General features: G+C 38.0%; 1 protein-coding gene across 3 annotated transcripts; it reads right to left on the minus strand.

Annotated features, from left to right (window-relative positions):
* Nucleotides 1-27,072, minus strand: COMMD8 (COMM domain containing 8). 3 transcript variants are annotated; one of them, XM_075195273.1, is made up of 5 exons: nucleotides 26,952-27,070; nucleotides 19,419-19,574; nucleotides 18,206-18,358; nucleotides 6,184-6,339; nucleotides 1-469 (listed from the first exon to the last, which is right to left on the minus strand). In XM_075195273.1, the coding sequence occupies exons 1-5, from the start codon at nucleotides 27,015-27,017 to the stop codon at nucleotides 467-469; spliced, it is 534 nt and encodes a 177-aa protein (XP_075051374.1). In that variant the 5' UTR covers nucleotides 27,018-27,070; the 3' UTR covers nucleotides 1-466. The 3 variants fall into 3 exon arrangements, with proteins under 3 accessions (XP_075051374.1, XP_075051366.1, XP_075051358.1); XM_075195265.1 differs by having other exon boundaries at nucleotides 1-520; nucleotides 26,952-27,069; XM_075195257.1 differs by lacking the exon at nucleotides 1-469 and adding an exon at nucleotides 542-2,713 and having other exon boundaries at nucleotides 26,952-27,072.

Here is a 27,072-nt window from a genome sequence, read left to right on the forward strand (position 1 = left end):
AAACAATTAAATATTAGTTTTATTAGATATTAGAATTGTTAACATCCAAAAGGAAAAGTTTTGTATTTCATAATTCCACTTACATGTTTATACAATACTTACCAAATTAATGTGTCCAAAGCCCACATAAAGACTGATTAAATTTAATTAAGCTTACCTTAAAATTCTCATGTATAATTTGATGTACTTCAACAATAAAAAATATATACATTTTATAAAGAAACATACTGAAATGTAAGATGCATAAACAATAAGAATTTTATTGTACGGCGTTATAAATCATAGTCCGCCACACCCATGATTATGTTTTTACGCAGTGAGAATTGTGCGTCAACCTTCAGACCGTGGCAGAGATTCCTAAAAATGTCATTTTTGAATGTCCATTGACCTCAAGGGCAGATGGTGGTAATACTGCCCATGGTGCTTCCATGGCAGTACAAGACACTGTAGCGAGACTGCTTTGTCCTCACTAAGAGCAAGAAAACATGTCGTCATCAAATCACTTCAGCTGCAAGACAACCTGACAAGCAAACAAACAAGACAAGAAAAAAAAAAAATGTTTATTTATATATCCATAAGATTCTTTTTCAAATAAAACAGAAAACCCCATACATCTAACAAAAGTTGTATAAACATATTACTGTTGAATTCTAAAAACAAAAATGACAGAAACAGTGTGTGGAGCCAACACCTGCAGTATCGCACCGTTTATCTCAACAGAAAGACATGGAGAGCTACAGCGATGTTTAACCTCTGCCATTTTACCCAAACGCTCAGTGAGAATTCAGTCTAATTTACCGCTAATAGAAACAAAACACATTCCTCAACAGTGTTGCCCCGATAAACAGATACTGAGTTGATCCTAGTTGCTTATGCTGTGTAAAAAATAAAAGGTATATTGTCTGGTCATTAAAAGACATGAAATACCTTTGGCCATGACGGCCATCAAGTCAGGAGAACCTGGATGTTTAATATATAGATTAATATACTTAGGAAGATAAGGAATGGGATTTCTTACTTGGCCTCTACTCCTGATAAAGATCCAACATACCAACTTATAATTATTCCATTTTTCAGTGCTTCATATCGGACTACTAGTATGGTGCCAGCGGGCAGTAATCATCAATCCCTTGTTAACGAGCAAGTTAAGAAAAAAAGATTTATCTCCTCTTCTCCATCATCCCCTCCAGCGCTTCTTTATAGCTGGGAGTATTGTCACAGAGGAGGGGAACTGGTGGCAAGAAGTTACCCCTGCCCATCTGTGGGGATACGAGGTATTAATATCACCTCAACCTGTCTGCACCTCGTTTCTCACAAACTGCGGACGATAAAAACATACTTTTTCTAGCCCCCCATATTTCTCAGTCATATTTAGACTTGTATATATTCTATTTTGAAAGTAGTTTAAATGTCTGCCAGCATGTATTGTTATCTTGCAGTCTAGTCCATTGTTTCAGTCTAGGCAAAAGGATTACTGTCCACCAGTCCTGTTGAATGTACATTACCACCAGGGGATCTCTTGTCTTAGTTTAGCTGTGAGCTCTATGTTTAACTACAGAGGACTACATTGTGTATTTAAATGTAAATGTGTCTGGATTGTGAGCTCTCCTGTTTTAACAAACTCTGCTGTATAGCCACAGAATAATACCTGTCCCTAATTAAATCAGGAGTGACTCATCTGCTATCCCATTGTCTGTTTACCTGTGAAAAGGTAAACACAGAAAAGGACCAATCAGGCAGGTCCTCAAATTGCTGATGAGGTCATTTTTGGGCTTAAAAGAGAGCTCTAGAGGAATGATAACCAGCTATCACTTGGTAGTGAATTCTAAAGTCAGGCTGGCATTGAGATATAGATCTCTGATCCTGACAGGAAAGGGACAATGTGTCCCTGAGGTACTGCCGTTGCCCTGAAATACCTCTCCAGGTCTTGGGGAGCTGTGTGTCCGCCGAAAGCGGAGTGACAGCGACTCAAGGCCGCTACCTTTGCTGGTAGCCTTAAAGGAGAGGGGGGATAATCTTGGATTGATAGACAGCAGTCCCTGAAAGTGACAAGGATACTGGTGAGGTGGTTTGATTACACCCTGTATATTGTCTGTGTCAGACTGTAGTGTTATTTGTTGCAAATTGTTATTTAAATATGTTTATTGCTGTTTTGTGCTACCATTTTGTTAAATAAACATATTTGTTTAATTTCGGATATGTGTCTGGGTGATTTTGAACCTTGGGTAGGTCAGCTGTGCAACGCAGAATGTTACGTTACACCCGGTATCCTCACACCATCTATCTATCACACTACACTAATTTAGCTATAGTTACTAGTTGCCACCTACGGTCAGCATAATCCAAAATTATCGGAAAACTATCCCTAACAAAACATATACAATGCAAATATAATTGCTGGAGGTGCAGGTGATGTTGTATATCCAGGCTTTACCTTAAATAATTTCTTACTGTAAAGACACAGACTTATATAGCGCAGATTCTTTCTTGATCACCAGGGAACATACATAAGCTATTATGCAGGAAAACATACATATGAAGGGATGTGTCAAACATAAAACAAGAGGTGCAGTTATAATTACCAGGGCTGGACAAATCCCATGAGTCCAGCAGCCAATGCATCTAAAAATTACTGCTGATATCTTGAGTGTCATTTCAGTTGTGGTCAGTGGATGACCGTCTGCCCTGGCGCCTTAAATAATTTTCCTGGCACCTAGATTTGACAGACAGGCTGCTGACTTATACTGTAGAATATAATTATATTTATTGGATTTTAGTTAGGGTCTTTTTTTTTTTTTTTTTGTTTAAGAACTCTCCTTACCAAACCTTAACCAAATCCATAAATGAAAAGGATCAACGTTAAGTGTTGGAAAAATGTGTGAGGCATAAAATAGATGAGAAAGTAAAGCACTGTTGCAAATCAAAACAAAATCGATTTAAAAAGTCTATAGAGTTCAAGGGATAACTTATCTTCCAATACACTTTTATCAAGTCCCTAATGACTGCATGAGTTTAACCCCTTATAAGAAGACCAGTTTTCACAGATTATCGCTAATTTTTTTGGTGGTACAAATGGGACATCTTTTTGGAGCATAAATCTTTCTTTAGCGCTTTTTAGAAAAATAAAAGCAAAAAAATATGAAAACATTACTTAAACATGATTCCCCCTTTTCTGTTTTTCACAGTTTGCCAAACCCACAAATATAAATATATTTATATTATATATATATATATATATATATAATATAAATATATTTATATATATATATATATATATATATATATATATATATATATATATATATATATATATATATATATATATATATATATATATATATATATATATATATACACACACACATATATATATACATACATATATATATATACACACACACACATATATATACATATATATATATATATATATATATATATATATATATATATATATATATATATATATATATCTCACTATATATCATAAAAAAAAGATAATACAGCGCGTAACTCTGAAGAGACACAAATGTTCAAATAATTTCTGTATAGATAAGTAATAATCCTATGCCAAATTCCCACAAAGCCAGGTGGTGAACTGGAATAAATCTACAACAAAACAAATGGGAGGGGGCGCCACATAGTATAATACTGTATATGAAGGCTAATACAGAATGGTGTACCACAAGCCAGAATATCAATCAACCACGTGGGTATAGATAGAGAGTAATCATTTGATACACAGATTATAATATATATATATATATATATATATATATATATATATATATATATATATATATATATATATATTATGAAGTGGCTCCGTTTCTATAGTGGATCAGAATATGTATCCCCATGTATTGGTCATTTTTAGTCAACATCCTCCATTGGTTTATTTTATTTCTCATATCTTCAGGCTACTCATCTATGTTGTAGTGATTTAGATTAGGTCTTGTTACTTTGGCCTTCTACTTCAGTATCCTGCATGTTAACATGTATATCACTGTTTAGCCCATTAGGGGTTTATTTGCCTTATTGTTATAATATGGGGTAATACCATTTGACTCATTGGTGTCATTATTATTGTATTACCAGTGTTATTAGTACACAACTGGTATAGGTATATTTTATGGGTCATTTTTGTTAGTCTTCCTTAGCACATTATATATGTAATAGCTATTGTTTTCACTATTGATGTTTCATTATCTGTATCTTTATGTGATTCAGGTTAATGTGCATGTGTTTTGATCACTATGTATATAAATATTGTTAAGATATAGTGACTATTCAAGTTAATGTGTAGGGTTTGATCAATATAATTTATATATTATATATATATATATATATACACATACATACATACACACATACATATATATATATATATATACATATATATATATATACACATATATACACACACACACACATATCATTAAAATATAGTGACTATTTTGCTCTCCATTTATATAGTTTATTCTATGTCTTAAGAGAGCTATATAATACTTACCACCAGTTATTATGTTCACTAGGGTTATTATTGTGTATTTGAGGTTCACTTGTTTTGTTACTTTAGACGTTATGTCCTTTAATAGCCTTGGGTATGTGTGCCTATTTATATGTATATCGATCTCACAGCTTCAGCGAGACCTCGGACTCACCACTACAACACGAGTCAATGAGAGGTTATTATACAAGTGCACATGCGCTGGTCACGCAGCGCTTCTATATACGTCATCACATCTGCGTGGGAGGACACAGCGCGCCTTATATTGAGAGTTCCAAGATGGCGCTGGAAGGTATAAAGTCGGGCTCCGTGTCCATATTGTTATTTCTAAATATTTTCCTCCTGATGAAGTTCGTTTTATTTCATGGACGAAACGCGTTGAGGACTATTGGGCACTGTAGGATATCGGGGTACTTATGCAGGAGATCCGCTGTGGAGATATATTGGTACTGACTGTTACCTGCCCTGCGGGGAATGCATGCTGTCCAGATGAGTACTACCAAAAGATACCTTTATATGCATCTTTATGAATGATTTTATGCAAGTTTGATACTTACTTTTATCAATAAATTCTGTTGTATACAGTATCACACTATTTTAGTTTCTTTTACCATATTGTATCACGGATGTTCAAGCGGTTCCAGTGACTCCCCCTATTATTGAGGATTTGGAGACACCTAGAAGCATTGGAAACTCCAGCAGTTTTTACAGATATGCCTGAAAGGTTTTTTATCTGGTAAGCTCAATAAATATTAGTGGTGATCACACCTGGGATTTCAGTGTATCGGCACGAGTGCTATTTTTGATCACTATCTGACAGTCACAATGTATTTTTAATATATTTCTAGTGTGTTTCTATTTCTATTATGCTTTATCTATTCTCAAATATTGTTTTTTATTGCAGTAATACACTATGTGGCGCCTTGTTCCTTCTACCTCTCATATACATACATATATATATATATATATACATACATACATACATACATACATACATATATATATATACATATATATATATATATATATATATATATATATATATATATATATTCTGATGTGTACAGGAGCGTATGTTTTAATTTTCTTCAGAATAATTAAAAGAGGTAGGAGGGGTGTTATATAAGAAAACTTAATTTAAAACAGAGGAATAGATAACTCAATAGGGCCAACTCAATTAGCTTGCAAAGTCCCATACTAAATCACATTGTGTTTCCATGTGATGCTTTGGTAATGATCTTTGCTCATTTTTGCTCGCACCTCTGGGATGTGAGTAAAGTTTATATTGCCATAATCTCCAGATTTATGCGCATAAACACAGCATGCGAGACTGCTACGGAACCCCGCGGCTAATTGAATTGGCCAAAATAAACTACCGCATATAGGAAATTACCGCAAGAGATCTGCTGGTCAACTGTATTCCCAACAAGGTAGCATACTATGTACATGTATAAAAAAGGTGAAGTGCTCTGTTTAGCAATACACTTTTATTATCCAGCATTACACTTCGTATTTCTATGACAACAGCATTTTTAGGAAACTCATCCAACATATAAATCCAACAGATTAATGTGACTGGACATAGCAAACAGCTAGTGTAGCTAGAGACATGCTATGTGCAGAAGAATAACAGTGATCTGGGACAGTGGACGAGATGAAAGTCCAGCACATACCTTGTTAGCTGCCTCAAGAGAATTGATAAGATTCTGTAGCTCCTCTTTATTCATCTCAATGGAGACCGGAGCAATTGCTCCACTTTCTACAATATCCAGGTCAAGATTCACAAGCGGCATCTGCAATGTTGAGAGTTTATCGCTGGACATGGCGAGCTGCAAGGTGAAGAACAAATTATTCAGACAATCATGTTCTTGCTACAAACATGTGCGAACACATAAAATCAACATAGGACACTGGTCCGCTAATGACAGTCCAACAATCTGCAGGAAACATGTACTCCAAAAGTATAACGCCACTATCTGCACATTTTTGCACATAAATGTTTTTGAAGGCTTCATATAGTAAGCATAACAGATCTGATCATCAGCATACAATACATAGTACAGATAATTTATCACTGAACATATTACCAAATTCAAGAAGATAGGTAAGACGGGAACAAATAATAACAGAGAAATTGAGAAATCACTGGCCAAGGAGAGAGACTTTTTATGCCTTGGTTGATTTTAATACATATATTTTAGGTGAAAGTTTTCAATGAAAATCTATATACTCCAATATAGCTGTGGCCACACTGCTAGGAAACACCACCATAATCTTCTAGCAAACTGCTGTAATATCATACATTAAATCAAGGGATTTGTAGAAAACATGATAGAAAAGTAGATTCACTTCTGATGAGGACTGAACAGATTGTAGTTACTGATAGAGGAACCGGGTACTGATGCATTTACGTCAGAGAATGCTTCTAGAAATTTAAACTTTAGAACGCTATTCCCCAATCAATATATACACACCCTATTAAGTCAATTAAAGAATAGTAACATATTATTGGTTAGCAGTGATTTAAATAGGTGAACATTCTGGGCCCGAGTCATTAAGGGAAGTAAGGCAAAAAAAAAAAAAAAAAAGTAAATTTTCTCCAGGACAAACCATGTTACAATATAAGGGGTGCAAATTAGTTTATTATTTTGTAAACAAGTTAAATACTGGCTGTTTTTTTTATGTAGCACACAAATACTTGATAGCTTTATTTTTACATTGAAATTTAAAGTTGATATAGGACATGCCGTACCTCAACTATAAATCTGTCCCCACATTTTAAATTTACCTCCCCCTTCAATGCAACATGGTTTTGCCCAGGTGTAAAAGTTACTTCTGTTTTATGCTTTGCTCTCCTTAATGACTCAGGCCCTCTGTTCCTAAGGTTATACTGAAATCACCAAGCCAACGTGAAACTCGTCAAGTGTTTAGATTTTTGTACTCATTATTCTGGCCGGACCTCAAGATTTAATTGCCAATTCTGGAGTCTGTCCTCTTTTTTTTATATGTGCTTCATGCGAGAGATTTTATCAGGCTAAAGGCGCTAGTGAAGTGGGAGTTATCACAGGCTTACACTATTTAATTCATTTGCATTCATCATCTATTGGAATAACGAGCCTGTTATAGTGTTATACTGAATGAGGTATTGTTTAATACATAGAGGTGAGAGCGAATTTCCCTAACAAGCCATCAAAACGGAATGTGCTATCCTTACAGATGTCTATATGAGGGATAAAGGAGGACACCTTCCCTGCAAATCATTGCATCAAGTGGGAAATATCTCCCTAACAAGCTGCAAAGTGTACAAAACAGCCATATAGCGGGTAGCCACCTGGAAGATTATGGCAAGACGCCTCATTCGTGTATTTGCAGCACACAGTCAGAACTTGCTGGTGCCTACACCAGCATGAACTTTATTATACAAGTGAAAAACAGCCAATATACGTTGGAATTATTTGGACCATGGTTTAAACTTATTAAAACACATCCACAGGTGAACTCTTATGCTGCATTTAGATATATTAAGGTTACTATGTGCAATGCTGATAACGTTTTTTATTCAGTACATTTTTGTTGAAACTTTACTATATAATGCTTTTAAACATTTTATATTCTATAATAGAGAATCTGAATTTTTGCTATCCGTCACGGTGGTATTATACCATACTTGCCAACTCTCCCGGAATTTCCGGGAGACTCCCGAAATTCAGGTCAGTCTCACGGACTCCCGGGAGAGCTGGTAAATCTCCAGCATCCTGCACCCCAAAATAACGCGATTCGCGGTGTCATTTTGGCCCCGACCCCCGCAACAAAATGGCATTTCTGTCGCGGGGCAGGGCCAAAATGAAGCGATTGCCTGCGCCCCGCCCCCTCCCGCCCTCCAGGCACGCCGCTCTCCCGGACAAAGCAAGGAGAAAGTAGGTAAGTATGTATTATACATAGGTAAACTCGAGGACCTACGTTATTTTCTTTTAGACCACCTTTTAATTGTATATTTTATGCTGAGGAATTAATATTTTTAACATGTGCAATATAATATATAATGGATATCTAATTATTTAGGCATTTAATTTACAATATTTTTGACTTTTCTTTAGGACCTTGAGATATTGGGCCCGATTCATTAAGGAAAGTTAAACTTAAGTAAGCAAGGCAAAACCATGTTGCATTGGAGGGAGAGGTAAATTTAAAGTGTGATGGCAGATTTATAGTTGGGGTAGAGCATGTCCTAGATCAGTGTTGGCTAACCTGTGACACTCCAGGTGTTGTGAAACCACAAGTCCCAGCAAGCTTTGCCAATATATAGCAGCTTATTGCTGGAAGGGTATGCTGGGACTTGTAGTTTCACAACACCTGTAGTGTCACAGGTTAGCCAACACTGTCCTAGATCATTTTTAAATTTCAGTGTACAAATACGCTATTAAGTATTTGTGGACTACATGAGAAAAAAAACAAAAAGCAGTATCTCCTTATGTGCAAAATAATAAACTAATTTGCACCCCTTGCACTGCAACATGGTTTTGTCCAGAAAACTTACTCAACTTTCCTTAATGAATCAGGCCTATTATGTAATACAGGAGAAAAAAAAAAGTTGTCCCCCCCTTTTAGTTATGTTCTCTACAAGGTCCTAGTCTGTTTGTAACCTAGTACTCAGTGTTTACTTTACCCTGATCTTAGTGTAAAAATTATCCAAACATATTCAAAATGGGATCCCCCTTCCCCCACCCCTCAATTATCCTGCTCTTTACATGAAAAGCCTGATGTTTTCACCTTGGCATTTCCAGTTCAGTATACCTTGTGTGCAGCCTAATAGCAATGCACAGTTATCAGCACACTCAACAGTATAGAGAATCCTCGGGCATGATGCGAACCAGTCATTTATGGAAGCCTCTATAAGGCTTTATAGTATTTAATAAGGAGCCATTGCTCTACATTGCCAGGCATCCTACAGTTTGATGGATGAACCAGGAGAACAATGGTCATGTCTGCCAGTATTTGTTATAGTCTCAGTATTATTAACACTCAGGAATAATGCATAGCGCTGCAGAATATGGCTCTAATTACTGAATCTCACGCAGACATACAAGATGAATATAGGAATAAAATACTGCTGTGTTAGATGAGAGATCCACTATAGGAGAAAAGTATAATAGAACAAGCAACCATAACAACAGTCACAAAGGAAATGACTACAATACATTGGGCCCCCTTGGGTAACTTGCAAAATGAAAATTATACCTTGGTTTAAGCTAATTGGGTGCAATACATGTTTTGAAGTTGTAAGTTTTTTTATAAAGGTGACAAAATATCACATATAGTGGGGAATTCAATTGGCCGCGTTACTGGCGAAAGTAACAGCCTGCGGACTATTTCCGTTACTACGGTAATAGTGCGCATTATTACTGTTAGTACGGTAATCTCCAACACTGGTGTTTGCTCGCTGAGAAATAAGATTAAAAATGACCATATTAACGGTAATAGAGCGCAGCCCGCGAAACTTTCGACAGTAACACGCCCAATTAACTTCCCCTTATACTGTGTTTTACTTCCTGTCTGTGTACTAAGATCACAACATTTCAATGTCATCCACAGTCACGGGGGCCCAAGGCAGATGCACTCACAAAAATGGTTTCCCAGCAGAGAATGGTTAAAAGAAAAGTGTCAATTTCTATATCAATAAACCAAAGCAAAATGGCTGAATAGGATCATACCATATATAGCTTATGGAAGGCCATATTATGCTTAATGCTGTTGTCTATATAAATTGTATAAGCAAAAAGCTGAGAACTAAGAAGCTCAAAAATCATAATGAATGGATAGTGTTTCAGATGTTATATACTGCACACTAAACACAATACAAAAGCATTTAGCCTCAGCAATATAGGGAATATTAGATTACACTGGAAATAAACTGGGTTATCCCAAAAGACCCTAGACAGCAACTGAATTCTAATCTTCTACAGTTCTCTTTCATAACAAAGAAAATAAAAAACAAAGCGAAAAAACAAAACAAAAATGTATTAAAGCTTTTCTTCAGCCATATTTCTACTGTAATTATTTTTACAGAAACTATTGGATGAAGAAAAACCAAAAAAACAAAACCTGTGTGGCTACTAAATTAGTGGCGATATTTGTGTATAATAAACTATGTTTTATAAAATCAGCCATGTTGTGGATAGGAGTCTATAAATGCATGAAAAAGTATGTCTTTACAGCAAAGCTGGAGTATATAGTAATAGATTTGTAAAATACATGTATACATCAATCTGCCTTAATCGATCTTGTATTTATTTTTATACACATCTGACTAGTATATAACCTGGCCACCCCCCAAAAGAAATTAATTGTGACAAAGAACGTCAAAGCTTTGTATACATCAAATATTGTTAAACAATAGACCACCGAACTAGGACGAAGGCAGCCGATTCACTCTGCATTTTCATGTGGTTGGAGCAGGACTGAGAATACTGAAGGCCAAATTCCACAGTGGATACTTGCAAAATTTTGCAGCCATATGAGGAAAATGCTTTGCAGGGCAATTTTAAAATTGCAAAGCACACTAAATATAATTATGGTCACCTGAAACTAGATATAAATTTGACCATAAATCACCATGCAGGCTTATGAAGTGCTGTACAGCTCATTATGTAACTGCAGGATGGATTACATGACCAAAATGAGCAGCCTGTTAACAGCATTGTAGCCTTATTCACATGGTATCTGCATTTACATCTCTCTCCACATTATTCTGATCATAAAAAACAGAAGGGACTTAAATATTCAATTTCACGTTCAATGTTCTAAAATCCATTTAAATCAAGGAAAGAACTATGAGGCTGACCAAGAACATAAGTTTAATCTCACTGACAAATCAATGACTAAACCGTATGAAAGCAGCGAGACTCATGAGCAGAGCTCCCTAATGAGGGGAATGTTCTCCGTTTCTCACATTCTCAGCTTTACATCCAAACCACTGTTGCAATTCAATCAGGGAGATAAATCGATATCAAGCGGCAGATGGGCCTCAGAACAACATGATGCTTTCTGTTATTTCTGGGTGAAATATTTCAGGTCAGGAATTCTCTTAAAAATCACTGCTGTGCAATGCTCCATTTGCTCAAAACCAATTTTCAGAAAAACAAAATGGAGATAAAAGAACCTCTACTTAGCCAAGGGTGAAAAATGAAAACAAGAGCAACAATATTACATTTACAATCAATTTCCAGATTTGCGAAAAGAATAATTCTATTAAAAGAAGAAAAAAAAAAACCCCAAAAAAAACCACACAAAAAACCAAAATATATGTTCCAGTGGGAGCCACAGCCTCATAACCAGGAGGTCAGAATATCATAGAGGAACAGTTACTGGAAAATGAGCACGGTAGAGAATTTATATTAAAAGATAAAGTCTTTAGTATTCCACGCACAGACTTCCCTGTAATTGTCTTGTACAACCAGGGACCTTCAGTTGTTTAACTCTTAAAATGGGACTAGCAAAAGCCACATTGGAGCGAGTTAAATACCAACAAAATCAATGTCTTGCTGGAATATACGTTCTGTCCACATTCCTTGGTTTCCTGCAGACTACAGAATGTTTTCCTCCATGATTTGTCTATTTTTCTGTCAGACTCTTTCCCAGTTCTGTCGACTCCACCTTAAAAACATTGCCAGAATACAACCTTTTCTTACTCAACATGCTACCAAAACTCTTATCCATTCCCTCATAATTTCTTGTCTTGACTATTGCACCCTCCTGCTATCTGACATTCCGGACCCCCATATATCCACACTTCAATCCATCCTAAATGCTGCTGTAAGACTGCCATCTCTCTCTCGCCACTCCACATCTGCTGCATCAGTTTGCAAATCCCTACACTGGCTCCCTGTGTCCTCCAGAATCCAATTCAAATTACTCATCCTTACCTACAAAGCCCTCAACACTACCCCTGCATACATCTCAAATCTCATTTCAAAATACTCTCCCTCCCACCCTCTTATATCTACCTCTGACCTGTGTCTTGTCTTGTCTCTGGTATACACTTCTCACTCCCGCCTACAAAATTTCTCCCGTGCTGCTCTCCCACAGCCTTCAAATCTTCAGACGCCCTTTGAAAGCCCATCTCTTTTTTTTTTTTAAAGAGGTGACCTTAACCCCGATAACACTATTCACACTAATGTACCCTCACAACTATCCCAATCTCCACTCTGAAACACATTTGTTCCTCTTGTTTCAGCTGTGCCTTCTCCCATTTAGAATGTAAGCTCTCTAATGAGCAGGGTCCGCCATACCCTTTGTTTTACATAGTAACATAGTTGATGAGATTGAAAAAAGACACCAGTCCATCAAGTTCAACCTATTTTGGATCTCCTGCGATCCTGCACTTATATTTGAAATTAATCCAGAGTAAGCAACCGCCAATCTGTTTCAATTGTGAAAATCCCCCCAGACTCAATATTGCAGTCCTATTTTTTACCCTATATCCACTACTATCCTTCATTTTAAATTAACGGTCGTATCCCTGGATACACCTTTCCGCTAAAAATTTGTCTAACCCTTTCTTAAACATATCTATTGAATCTGCCATCACAACCTTCCCTGGCAATGAATTCCATATCTTGACTGCCCTTACTGTAAAGAACCCCTTCCTTTGCTGGTTGTGAAATTTCCTCTCCTCTGACCTTAGGGGATGACCACGTGTCCGGTGTATAGTGCTTGGGGTAAAAAGTTCCCATGAAAGCTCTCTGTATTGACCCCTAATGTATTTGTACATAGTAATCATATCTCCCCTTAGACGCCTCTTTTCTAAAGTAAACATACCTAAACTGGCTAACCTTTCCTCATAACTTAATGACTCCATACCCTTTATCAATTTTGTCACCCTTCTCTGAACTCTTTCTAGTTCCAAATTATCTTTTTTATAGAGTGGTGCCCAGAACTGTACTGCATATTCAAGATGAGGTCTTACCAATGATTTATACAGTGGAAAAATTATACTGTCTTCCCTTGCATCTATGCCCCTTTTTATGCATGCCAATACTTTGTTAGCCCTTGCAGCTGCTGCTTGACATTGAGCACTATTGCTAAGTCTACTGTCTACGAGCACTCCCAAATCCTTTTACATTATAGATTCTCCTAAATTAATTCAATTTAATTTATAGATTGCGTTCTTGTTTTTGATCCCTGAATGCATAACCTTACATTTATCTGTGTTAAACCTCATATTCCATTTGGCCGCCCAATCCTCCAGTTTATTTAAGTCCCTCTGTAGAGAAGCTACTTCTTGCTCTGATTTTATTACCTTACACAGTTTAGTGTCATCTGCAAAAATAGAAACTTTACTCTCTAAACCATCACCAAGGTCATTAATAAATATATTAAAAAGGAGTGGTCCCAGCACGGAACCTTGAGGTACTCCACTTAAGACCTTTGACCAATTAGAAAATGTTCCATTTATCACAACTCTCTGTTCCCTATTCTCTAACCAGCTTTCCATCCAAGTACAAATTTTGATTCCTAGACCCAGTTCCCTTATTTTGTAAACCAACCTCTTATTTTCATCTACATTTTATATCCCTGTTGTATGTATGTCCTGTTTTCCCTACTGTACGGTACTGTGGAGCCTTAAAATAATAATATATCTTGTTCCATCCATTGTGCCTTCTATTTTGACGTTTCCCAGTCCCTGAAGCAGAGCAGCATCCCCACAGTATTATGTTTCCATAACCATGCTCCACATTGGGGATAGAGTTCTTTAGGCCATAAACTCTACTTACACTCCAATCAATTAATTCAATATTGGAGCTCTAAAGATAATTGATTGCATCAGGTGCATCTTAGCACAAAAGGTGTATACGTATGTAATAAAATATTGTCTATTTTTATTTGTAATAAACTACTTTTTTTTTTATATTACAGCACATTTTGTCATTGGTAAGAGTTCCTGAATAAATCCATTCTGATAGCATGACTTTAAAAAATGCCCAAAAAAAGGGTGAATGCTTGGTATAGTGATTATAAATATTAGTAGGTGCCGACTGCAGTAAATAAATAAATCCCCTCCATAGACTCAGGAATACCTCCAATAGGAAGTGAGTATGCTAATCATTCACTAAGTATCATTCTCATCCGCTGCCTGACCACCAGTGTCAGCACGGATTACCATTCCAGGACAATCACGTACCATCCGGCTCTAGATGTACCATACTGGAACCTGAAATATTAGTCCAGTTCCTTATGTTTGTTATGTCCAGTCCCAACACCTACATCATAAGAGTACCCCATTACCATGTCATACCATCCTACTGCCTTTGACTACTACACTGGATAAACACCCTCATAGTATGTAATTTTGCACATGTTGGGTCCAATTCAATTCGGCCACGTTATTCTAGGAATACCGCGACACTAATTGTATTATCGTTAATACAGTAATTTTAACCTGGATTTTTGCTCGCGGCCCCGAAGGCTGCAAGCAAAACAATCAGCGTTAAAATTTCCTTGCCAACGGTAATACTGCGCACTATTATCATGGTAATGGTAATAGTGTGCAGGCTGTCTTATTCCTAGAATAATGCGGCCGAATTGAATTGGCCCTGGCGAGACTAAAGGTAACAACACCACTGAACAATAAATAACAACATAGGATCAGATTTTTTTTGGTCAGTATGTGCGCAAATAAAAACAGAGAAAAGGGACAAATGGGTTAACAGAGCTGTCGGAATAATCAATATTAGCCTCTTTCCCTATATCTGGCAAATTGTAAAACAGTACTTGCGGAAAAATAAAAGACATGTGGGAAAAAGCATTACAATGTCGGGTCAGCGTGTTGACAGGTGCATTAGCTCATCAGTTTTCAGATGCCGTCCTCATTAGGACCAATATGGGGTTAGGCTAGACATTACAGGAACAGGCCGCAAGCTAGCCACTAAGTGTATTAAAAAAAAAAAAACAACACACAACAAAGTTCAAACTGTTAATAAGTCTCTGTTCCAATCATTTCTTTTCTAGCAGAGTGGTACGCTGAAGATAATCCCCTGTATGTTCCAGCGCTTTGTGCATGCTGTTTTCAATTTAACTTAATGAGTATCCTCTTTGTAGGAACACATTTGCTGTAATTGCATTTCACAGGTGTAAAGGCCTCTAAGAATACAGATGACCCTAGCCATCTGTGTAATTACATGGGGCCATTACTGTGGCAAAGGAGGATGGAATAAAGTCATATGCACGTACATCAGCAGTACGGACTCACAGTAATATCCGTAGACAACTTTCTGTGAGTAAATGCTTGTACATGGTTATTATGTTATTATCGGTGCACAGTGCTCTGTAGTGCTAGGCAATTGGAAACACAGGACATAAATCAAGGACATACATGGTAGACAAAAATGCAGAATTGAAAAAGACTTTTATTTCCCCTGTAGCATATGGCACAACAATGAATATTTCAGATGATTTTCCAAAACGGAGCATCTGTGTGAGTAGGGACCGTTCTGCCCATGAGAGACAGCTTGCATTCTAACTGGAAGAGGGTACAGCTGAAATAAGTGGAGCGAGTGTGGCTTTAATTGCGGAGATTGGGACAGTTGTGAGGGTGCATTAGTGTGGGTGGTATAATTAGGAGTAGGGTAATCTCTAATAAAGAGATGGTTTTTCAGAAAGAGTAAAGACCTGAAGGCTGTAGGAAACTCTGGTCGGGCATGGTAGGGAGTTCCATAAGTGGGTGGTGGAACAGGAGAAGTCTTGGAGGTGGGAACAAATAGTGGTTATCAAAGACAAGACGGCCAAGGGCATTCTAGGTAAAGGTGAGAAATTTGAATTGGATTCAGGAGGACACTGAGAGCCAGTGTAGTGGTGCGGCAGATGTGAAGCGGCGGCAGAGGAAGTCTTGCTGCAGAATTTAAGATGGATTGAAGCAGGAACAGATGGGTAAGAGAAATGCTAGATAGGAGGAGACTGCAGATGTCAAGTCGGGAGATATTGAGAGAGTGGATACAAGTTTTGGTAACATCTTTGGCATAGGCATATTCTGGCATTATTTCTAAGGTGGATGTACAGGACTAGGAGAGAAGCTGGATTGGAGGAATAAAGCGGAGGATGGAGTCACCAAGGAAGTGAGTTTATAAGACTGAGGAAATTGTGATGTTACTGATGGTGAGGGAGATTTTAGGGAAGGTGGTGACTCTGGCAAGAGGGATAATAAACACGGTTTTGGATATGTTGAGCTTTAGGTAGCATTGGGAAACTCATGTGGGGATAGCAGTGAGAGACAGTTGTTAACATGAGATAATACAGAAGGGTAGAAGTAGATTTTGGTGATGTCAGTGTAGAGGTGGTACTGGAGGCCAAATGAGCGAATAAGTGCCCTAAGAGAAAAGGTGTAGAGTAGAGCACCAAGAACAAAGCCAAATAGAAAGAATGGTGGGGAGGATATGCCAGGAGTAGACACTAAAGGTGATAAGTAACAAGTAAACCAGGAAAGAAATGTGTCAGGGAGTGAATGGTTTACATAAGGGGGTTATCAACAGTGCTGAAAGCAGTAGAGAGATCCAGTGGGGTAAGTATGAGGAGTGACCCTTAAACTTTGCAAACAGATCATTAATCACTTTTGTGTCTCAGTCTCATGGGAATGTTAGGAGCCTAGTCCTGACTGCAGAGAATCAAGAATAGAGTAAGAGGAGAGAAAGTGAGATAGATGATTGTGCACAAGTTGCTTAAGTAGTTTGAAGGCAAAGTGGAAGAGAGAAAAAGAGCGGTATTTGGGGAGGGAGAGAGAGAGAGGGCGGGTCGAGAGATGGTTTCTTAAGGAATGGCGAAATAAACGCATGTTTAAAGGAAGATATAAAATGTGCCTGTGGGGAGACACAGGTTGAAGAAATGAGCTAGTGTGTTACATGAAAAAACAGTCAGTATTTAACTTATGTGCAAAACAGAAAACTAGTTTGCACCCCTTGCAATGTAACATGGTTTTGTACAGGAGACTGAAATAAGATACTTCTTCATTTAAGATCCTTAATGAATCAGGCCATAGGGGCCTGACTCATTAGTGATCTTATCTGTTGTTTTTTGCTTATCTTAAGCAAATCCACTCTGAGCATGCTCAAAAAAGGGAGATAAGAAGCAAAATCCACTGCGTAAGTGAAGAATTTCTTAAGTTAAGATGAAAATCCATCTTAACTTCACGCTTATCTCCCCGTTTCTTCTTAAAAATAAGCATCTTAACTTTTGCACAAGATGAGATCACTAATAAATCAGGCCCTAGTTGTTTTAGGCAGCTGTGGTCTGCATGAGAGAAGACTCATCTTATTTCTGATGTCTAGCTTTAAACCTTTGATCACGGGTGATCCACCAACAGCATTTATGAAATCAATCAGGAGGGAAAGTCTGCAAACAGTAGTCATTTATTCAAGTAAAAGCAATACCAACACTTACAAATCTTCCCGATACATAAGATACAGTGATTTTCATACTTAATATGCTTAAAAATTACATTCAGTTAATGCATTAATGCTTAGCACACACCAGATCCTTTTAATATGCATCAGCAGGCTGTCAGTCACGCTGTAATTGCTCCCCAAACCTATGCAGCTGATTAACAATCATCCCCCCATCTATTTAAATCCCCATTACAAATTCACTCATTGCAAAATCTATAAGGAAGAAAAAAAAAAATTAAAAACCCAAGAAAGGAAGACATACCTTCAGCTGCCAGTCAAAGTCCTGCAAGTATGCAGAGGACATAGCACACACTTTCTCCGTAAGGGCATCTTTAATTTCAGGTCTTCTACTTTTCAAACACTTTAGAATCACCTCTTGATATTCTGGATTTAATCCATTTAGCTGATTACCAGACTTGTAGGTGGAAAATAATACAGAATATGAACTTATTGGAAAATATATACATGTCACAGAGCAGCATGAATTTTATTTGCAATGTAAGTGAGACCTGTTAACTACAGGAGAGACGTCTACTATAAACATATTACGTATAGAAGAGGCTCTTTATTGAGCTGAAATATGGGTCATGAAGTAGAACATGCATGACTATATGGATCCCAGATACAAGTACTCAACTCTCCTGCTGTGTAGTATTGATACTCTTTAACCACTAAGCTTTATGTCCAATTACATTTTAACTAATACTGTTTAAATGAAGTTTGTGCCCCTGGCGCTCTGCGGGTATGATGAAACATTCTTATACAAGCTACACACCTGTGATTGAAACAGACCCACTCATTGTGTCCATAAGATGCCTACACATATACTGTATCTGCCAAAATGGTGATCAGCTAACCAAATACTCCATCTGGCCCAAAATTCTGATGTAATCACCCACTAAGAGCATTTCTTACAGTTATAAAATTTAACGAAGAAGTTTAGAAGACGGCCACTGTTGGAAATATTTTGTCAAATATTACCATACCGGCTTACAAAATCTTAGTTTGTGCTTATCTAAAAGGTCTATGTCCTGTGCACATCTCCAATTCTAGTTAGAGGTGTTTTACTAGGTTTTGAACATCTTATTTTATTCAATATTCATCACCTGCTTATATTGTGCACCCTGTTTATTACCCAATCAGATCATCTGTATGAACACACTATAGCCAATTAGATCATCAGAATGTTCAGCAGAAGGAGAGGAGCTAGCTGATCTTGTGGGAGGCAGTGACCATTCCAGTCATGCGATTATGTTAGTGAGGACAGGGCTACGTGCTACAGAGAGACGGTCATAATGTGGGGGGGGGGGGGGGGGGGCATTGGAAGACTGTGGTGTCACATTCACCTGCGTGTGAAACAAATTCCATACATTCATCTCGTTTTAACAGTCCTCAGTATGACGGTAAAACATTCGTTTCACATCAAGAAAATGTTAGATAGGACCATTTGAAGTGACAGTTACATAATAACTTACCTCTTCTGGGGGTCCGTCTTTACCAACAGTACTTTTAACAAATTCAGCTGTACCCTCTAAGACATCCAGCCATTCCCTCAAATCCCAGACACTGCCATAGTCCTGAAATCGAGGCTGTGCCTGACCACACACTCCGTCGATAACTTTGTGCAGGAACTGAAAAATCAAATAATTAACAATACACCGATTACATTCTTACTTGCAAAGGGTTATACAATTGCAAAACATAGCTTCTCTGAACATGGCAAAACTACAATTTTAGGTTTTTAACCAGGAAAAAATTGGTGAAAACTCTAAGTGTAAAATAAAGAAATATCATAAACTTCAAGTAAAGTGAAGGCAATTCCCAACTGACCACATTTTATTATTTTTTATAAAGAGTTTGCAGCATGGTGTAAAATGTCTACATATGGTGGACCTTCCATGAAGATAGGAACCTATTATGTCAAATAAAATGTTAAATTAAGGGGGGAAGAAAGTGAATCAAACAAAGTTGTCCATGTACCAGCAGTCTCATATAGTTGCGTATATTTTATTTACAGTAACATATCAATAAAACAAGAATTGCTGAACTGAACACTTGCAGTAATAAAAAAAAATACTATACACCAATGTGAAAGTACAAAGATACTGTATCTTGGTAGCTTTTATTGTATAAAATGCATGTAAAAGTAGTCATAGTGTAGCTTGTCCCATTTTGGTTGGAACTACGGAACTTTGCGTCTCAGATTCTGCAGATTGACATCCCAGATTTTTCCTTCTCCCACTTGGAATTCCATCCGCTACTACACATCAAACAAAAATGTTCTGTCACATAGTTTCTGCAGCGCTGTGTCAAATTGCCACTAATTGGAAACAGTCCACCGTGCCTACTTTGCAGACAATTATTAATAGAGTCTGGCACCCATACAAAATGGAGTTTATGACATGCATACTGCGTAATACTTCTAAATCATTTAACAAAATTTGCATCCCGTGGATGTCATTTTTTCAAGTTCAAACTCCTTTTGCCATATGACTCCCCTACAACACTCCACTTGATATCCATCCTCGACCCTTTACCGCCTCCCCTCCCTTCCCCTTCTTTTTTTTTCCCTTTCTCCTGCTTTGCCCCTCTTTTTCTTCTATTGGCGGTTTAGCCACACCGCCCCCCTAGTCTATCTGGTTCATCTCTCTCTGACCAACTTCTTTTTTCTCTGTTTCCTCTCTCTTCTCTCCCTACAGTTAAAATTTGGTCAATATCATGTTTCTGTTCTGTTTGATATACACTGAATGTATAGGTCCTTGAACTTGTTTGACTTGATTGTTATGGATACTGTCTTGGACTGATGTTCATTATTGACCTTTCAAAAATAAAACTTAAAAAAAAAAAAAAAAGTAGTCATAGTGTCAATACCATGAACAACTAGTAATGCAAGACGGAAGGATAATTGTGTTTACATTAATCTAAGTGGAACACTGATTTCTTTGTCTAAGCAACATGACATGTTAGACATAAACCAATGGAAGGGAACCAAACTGGCCAAATTCTTATTTACAATCTAAACCTCAAAGCTATATTTTGGACAAGTGAACATTCTGACTGCTTTACGTCCAGTCAACCAACACTGCTCCCCCCTTCCCTTCAGCACACCCTTATGTACACTGAAAATAAACAGGGGGACGTTTATGGGAGTATATGGGGGTTCTGTGGCGCCTAATATTGTGATCTGGCAGATTAGCACAACCACCAAATTACCATATCAGTAAGGAATTTAAATTGCAATCTCGTTGCTCCAATTCACAGCTGAACAACCAGATCACAACGCCAATATAATCCATCAAATCTAATCTAATACTACAAAGTAGCAGTTGATATTTTGTCAATTTGATCAAAATCGCACAGAGCAGTTTTAGCCATTATATCACACGTAGGCGTAGGGTGAGAATAACAACGCTACTGCACGGACGCACAGTGTCTTCTTCCCGGCTGTGTGCTGTATATGACTGCAATAACTGATTCTGTACAGAGGTGCATCATATAATTTGATTTTCTTGCAGAGGCATTGGAGTCATGTGCTACCAATTTATCTACAGATGTCGTGATGGTGAAGCTGTTGCAATTCCAGGAATATACCTGTGGACACTAAAGGTGAAACGACTGCTTTGCTCACTAAGGGGTACATTTATCACGCTGCAGGCTTAAAAAAAAGTGGAGATGCCTATAGCAACCCATCAGATTCTAGCTGTCATTTTGTAGAATGTACTAAATAAATGATAACTAGAATCTGATGGGTTGCTATAGACAACATCTCCAGTTTTTTAAGTCTGCAGCTTGATAAATTGGCCCCTTAGTTTAAGAAACCGAAGTACAAGTGCTTCTTTTGTTACAAAATTGGACACAAGGCCCTGGAGTGCAGACTGGAAGTGCAAAATGGATCAAAAAGCAACAGTGTTAAACGCTGACGAGTCGGACCGGATTAACCCAAGGTCTAACTTTGCTACAGACCAGGGGCCTCGGGCATCCAGGGGGCCCTTGAAAGTGCTCAGCAGCATTATTGATCGAGGCGGGGACACCCCCTGGCCCAATCAGTGCTGCTGAGCCTGTCAGTGTAGTCCTTCTCACTCCCACGAGATCTCAGTAAAGAGCTTACAGCGCACCGCGGAAGGACTACAGTGACAGGAGAAGGAGGTAAGCACTTGGGAAGGGGCGGCTCATGGCGGGCGGCTCCACGGTGGAATGGGAGCACCTTAGCCCAGGGGCCTCCATTCTCTTAATCCGGCTGTAGGTACATGGATTGTGGAGACTCCAGACACTTCAGTTATAATAAGCACTGGTTTACTTCACTGAGTGAGATTCCATTACATGGAGACAAGATCCTAACTGCAACAGGAGTCGGGAGGATTACAGTCCACCTGAGGATAAAAGGTAAAACTGTGATTACAGATATTGAAGAAGTTTTGCTTGTACCAGATTTAGGAACCAATTTGATTGATATAAGTATTCTAGAAAACAAAAGTTACAAAGTAGAATTCGCAGAAGGCAAGTGCACTGTGAGAGACTGTAATAGCGACAGCTACCCGTTGTCAGCAATTACTACTACTGGCACACGTCAGACTAAGGAACTGTGAGAAGCGTTTAGGACACCTTGGGTACCATAATGTGGAGAAACTTCTGAATGGGATGGTAACATGAATGGTGGTGAACAATCCTGATAAACCAATATGTGAGAGTTGAAACAAAGGTAAACAAGAGAATTTCTCCCGAAGTAGCGTCAAGAGCTGAGGCTAGATTAACATTGATGCACACAGATGTATGAGAGTCAATTAGTGCTTACCGTTGCTTTATAATATTTGATGATTACAAGAGGATAACTCAAGTATATATCCTTAAAGCAAAAAGCGAAGTTATACATAGGATCAAGGAATAAAAGAAACTCTGGAGGAGACAGAAATGAGTGAAAAATTTGAAAAAAAAAAACTGTCGACTTTCTTAAAAATCGTGGAGTTCAACATCAGTTTCCGCACACGCCTGAACAAAACGGTCATGCAAAAGTGATCATGCAAATAGTACAATAGTTGAGAGAGCACGTACGATGCAGAGTGACGCTGGCTTAGAAAAGAAAGTGCAGTACATACAGCAGTTTATCTAAAAAAAAACATTAAAAAAAAAGGCATCCACTGTTGCAGTGAAATGCAAAACACCAACTAAAGGGCGATCTGGTAAAAAAAAAAAAAAAAAAAAAAAAGCCTATTGTCAGCCATCTTAGGGTGTTTAGAAATGTGTAAGTATACTTTGCATCCAAAGAGAGAAGGGGTAAATTGGACTTTAAGTCAGAAGACTAATTTACTTGGATATTGTTGAGAGTAAAAGCTACAGGTTTAGGGACATTGTGAATGAAAAACTTATAAAGTACAGAGATGTTAGTCTATGAAACAGCACCACCTAGTGGAGAAAAAGAAAGTGAAGTTCAAGAAAAGGTAGTACTACTTGACATACCTACATTATTATTATTATCATTTATTTGTTAGGCGCCACAAGGTATCCGCAGCGCCGCACACAGTACTAACAGTAGACTATACAGGGTGAAACCATACAGAACAATGAACAAAAAGTACCAATACTTCAGAAACTCCGGCTAATCATATGCAGTAAAGACGGAGCGGAAGAACAGGTATGGAGACAGGAGGGGAGGGGAGGGGGCCCTGCTCAAACGTACTTGAGTCAGAGACATTAAATCAGCAGGAGACAAGAACAATGCAGCAGGAGACAAGAACTTCTGCAAGGAGCAATAAGGGAAAACCTCCAAGGAAATACTGAGAGGAATATGCCAAAATTGCGTTCTCAGAACCACAAGATTTGCAGGAAGCAAAACTCAGAATTGACATCCTTAGATGAAAACAAAACCTGTTTTCAATAGGCCAAGTCATCATAAAACAACTGAAAACAAATGGGTTTTCTGTAAAAAGGTTCATCTTGTTGCAAAGGGATTTACTCAGAGGTCTGGAATTGATTACGGGGAAATGTTCTCACCTGTGGCAATGTACAGTACACTTTGTTTAGTCATTGCATGATTTACTGTTCTACCAGTTAGATTTTGACTCTGCTTTCCTAAATAGAGAATTAATTGAGGAAATCTATTTGGAGCCCCCAGAGCATTATAATGAGAACATGTTTCTGGAGGGAAAAGTGTGTTTGTTAAAGAAATCTCTGTATGGCTTGAAACAAAGTGTCCGGTGTGGGTACATTAAACTTAACACTGTTGATTTACATGGACTTTGTACGATCAGAGACTGACCAATCTCTATACCACAGAATGGTAGATGGAAAGTATTTCATCACTGTTGTATATGTGGATGACTTGTTGCTAGCGGTCCAGAAAAATCACATAGACAGTGTAAAAAGTGTTTTGGGTGAAAAGTTCACATTAAAAGACTTAGGTTCCGCACATCACCTTGGGAATAAGAATTTCGCAAAATTTGAATGCTGGGACTGTCACCTTAGACCAACAAGGCTATATTGAGTCTATACTTCTAAAGTACAGGATGACACTTGCTAAAGCAGTAAATACCCCTATTGATAAAAGTACAAAGTTAACCAACAAATGAATCTGAAATAGAGGAGATAAATGAAAGTCCCTATCAGAATGCAATTGGAAGTTTAATGTATACAAGTGTTGGAACTCGTCCACATCACGAATGTAGCGAGTTGGGTGAGTAAATTTGCGATAAATCCTGGAAAACAGCACTGGACAGTTGTTAAGAGAATCCTGAGATACCTAAAAGGTACAAGGTCCTTAAAATTAAAGTTCTCTAAATGCAATTAATATACTGGTTACCTGTTTGGATTAACATGCGCAGTGGTCAGCCGGGCAAGTAGGAAGCAGCCTATAGTTGCTCTTTGAAGCACCAAAGCGGAGTATATGTCTTTGACTTAAGCAGCGAAAGAAGCCCTTTGGATTAAAGAGACTTTGGGCTAGATTTACTAAACTGCGGGTTTCAAAAAGCGGGGATGCTGCCTATAGGAACCAATCAGATTCTAGCTTTCATTTATTTAGTATCTTCTACAAAATGATAACTAGAATCTGATTGGTTGCTATAGGCAACATCCCCACTTTTTCAAACCCGCAGCTTAGTAAATCTAGCCCTTTGTGTGAACTACATCTTCTAAGTAAAGATGAGACTATTGACATCAAATGCGATAACAGAGGTGCCAGTGAGTTGTCAGAAAGTACCAATCATAGCAGGTCTAAGTAAACGTCCATTATACACCACTTCATACGTGAACTTAGTGAGAACGTCAGTTAGTGTAAGCTGACTTTGCAAGTAAGCAGAATGCTGCCGATATACTTACAAAGGGACTTGCTTCACAAGTGTTGATCACATGTCGTGAAAAATGTGGTTTGCGATGTAATGAATATTGATGTTTTTTGCTGACATTATTTCTTTATTTAACCCTATGGCTTCAATTACAGAAGAACTACATGAATGTTTATTAATAAGGTTAATGCATGTGGGTTTTCTTTCTAGTAACCAGAGACATCTCTAAGCGAGGCGGGGGTGTTGACAGGAGATGTGATACACGCTGTCTCTGTCCCCGATGTTCTAGGGACCGAAAGTGCAGCGCCGCCGGGATACATCCGGCTTGACCAACTGCTTATGCGCAGGTCTTTCTTCCCGTTCCCGGCTCTCAATGTAATAAGCCGCATCTGTGCTGCATAGTGAGAGAATAACAATGCTACTACATGGCAGTCCACTTGGAAAGTTTAAATTTGCATTCTGGAAAATCAATGAGATATGTTGGGACATTCCTGGGTTGCTGCAGAGCTTTTCAGGAAATATATAAAACGAATAGCTTTTGCAACATGCACCACATTAGATTCTATAGAATATTTTATACATTGTAATGAGGAGTCCAACTGCTTTTCCCCTTCCTTAATGTAATTCATCATATTCTCTAGCATTATCTTTTTGTTTCACTACATAGTGCTTTAGGCATGCAGGAGAAAGCACTTTGCCTAGCACACTATGCTCCCCCCAGCTCCCAAACAATTGTAGTGCTGAGACAAGTAGCTGGCCTGGAAGCAAGCGACTAACAGTTCAATTTACTGTTATTGCACTTTACAGATACTTATAGCTGAAAGACACACTGAAAATAGGATGAGTAGTTTTTATGGGCTTGCTCTCACCATTTCATTCTACAATTTTAGCATAACCTACTTCTCATTCATTAATGTACACTATCAAGTACAATAGATTGTATTGGTAAAAGTGTAGTTCACAAAAAGCACATGGAAAGCACAATAAAAACATATCACTAAAACATATTTAAAGCATGCATCAGCTTTCATGCATTTTGCCCATTTTCCCTGTGCATGGGTGTTAACAAGCCAAGAAGGTGATTCAGGCTGTAATATTAGGGTGCGCAATCCTGGGCTGGCTTTTTCTACATGTCAAAACACCATTGCTGTATAGCCTGCCCTAAAAGATAGGACCCTTAGACCCTGTCTGGGAGAAAACATAACAAAATGAATGGAAGTCTCTCACACATTAATACCTTATTGTTTTGTTGTTATTTATTTTGCTTCAGGCAAAAAAACAACATTAGAGGATGTGGTGACAAGTCCACTTTAAAACCCACAAAACACTCAAAGCAAATAAATGTATTATTGCTCTGTGTAAGTTTGAGAATCCAGATTTTTTTCACCTTTCAACATCTAACAGTGTTGCTTCCAATATCTCAAGAATATATCTACAAAACTCAATTTATGAGCATTTATTTGCAACTGAATCTTAGAACTGCGATAGAAACACAGGCGCTATCATGTTGCTTTAACTCAGTGTGCAAAAAATAAAAGAAGCTATATTATACACAAGCTTAAGAAACCTCTGGACTCCCATCTGTTGTGGGGCTACAAGTCCCTGTATATCCTGGGTCCCTCAGCAGCTGCAGAGTCACAGGTTACCTACCTTAGAATTAATGCAAGATATAGGACACTGCGGTGGAGATAGGACATGGACTCAGTCCTACATGCAGAGTAAGAGTGTACTAACCTGCGGACACTGTGCTAAAGGCATCTTTGCAATAAGCCCTACACCCTCCATCTCTTTGCTCTCCATGTCCAGACCTCTGCTCACATCACGTGACCAGCCTCTGCTTCCTACTCCAGCAGCC

The sequence above is a fragment of the Mixophyes fleayi genome, chromosome 1, assembly GCF_038048845.1.
Source record: "Mixophyes fleayi isolate aMixFle1 chromosome 1, aMixFle1.hap1, whole genome shotgun sequence".
In the NCBI taxonomy this organism is placed as follows: domain Eukaryota; kingdom Metazoa; phylum Chordata; class Amphibia; order Anura; family Limnodynastidae; genus Mixophyes; species Mixophyes fleayi.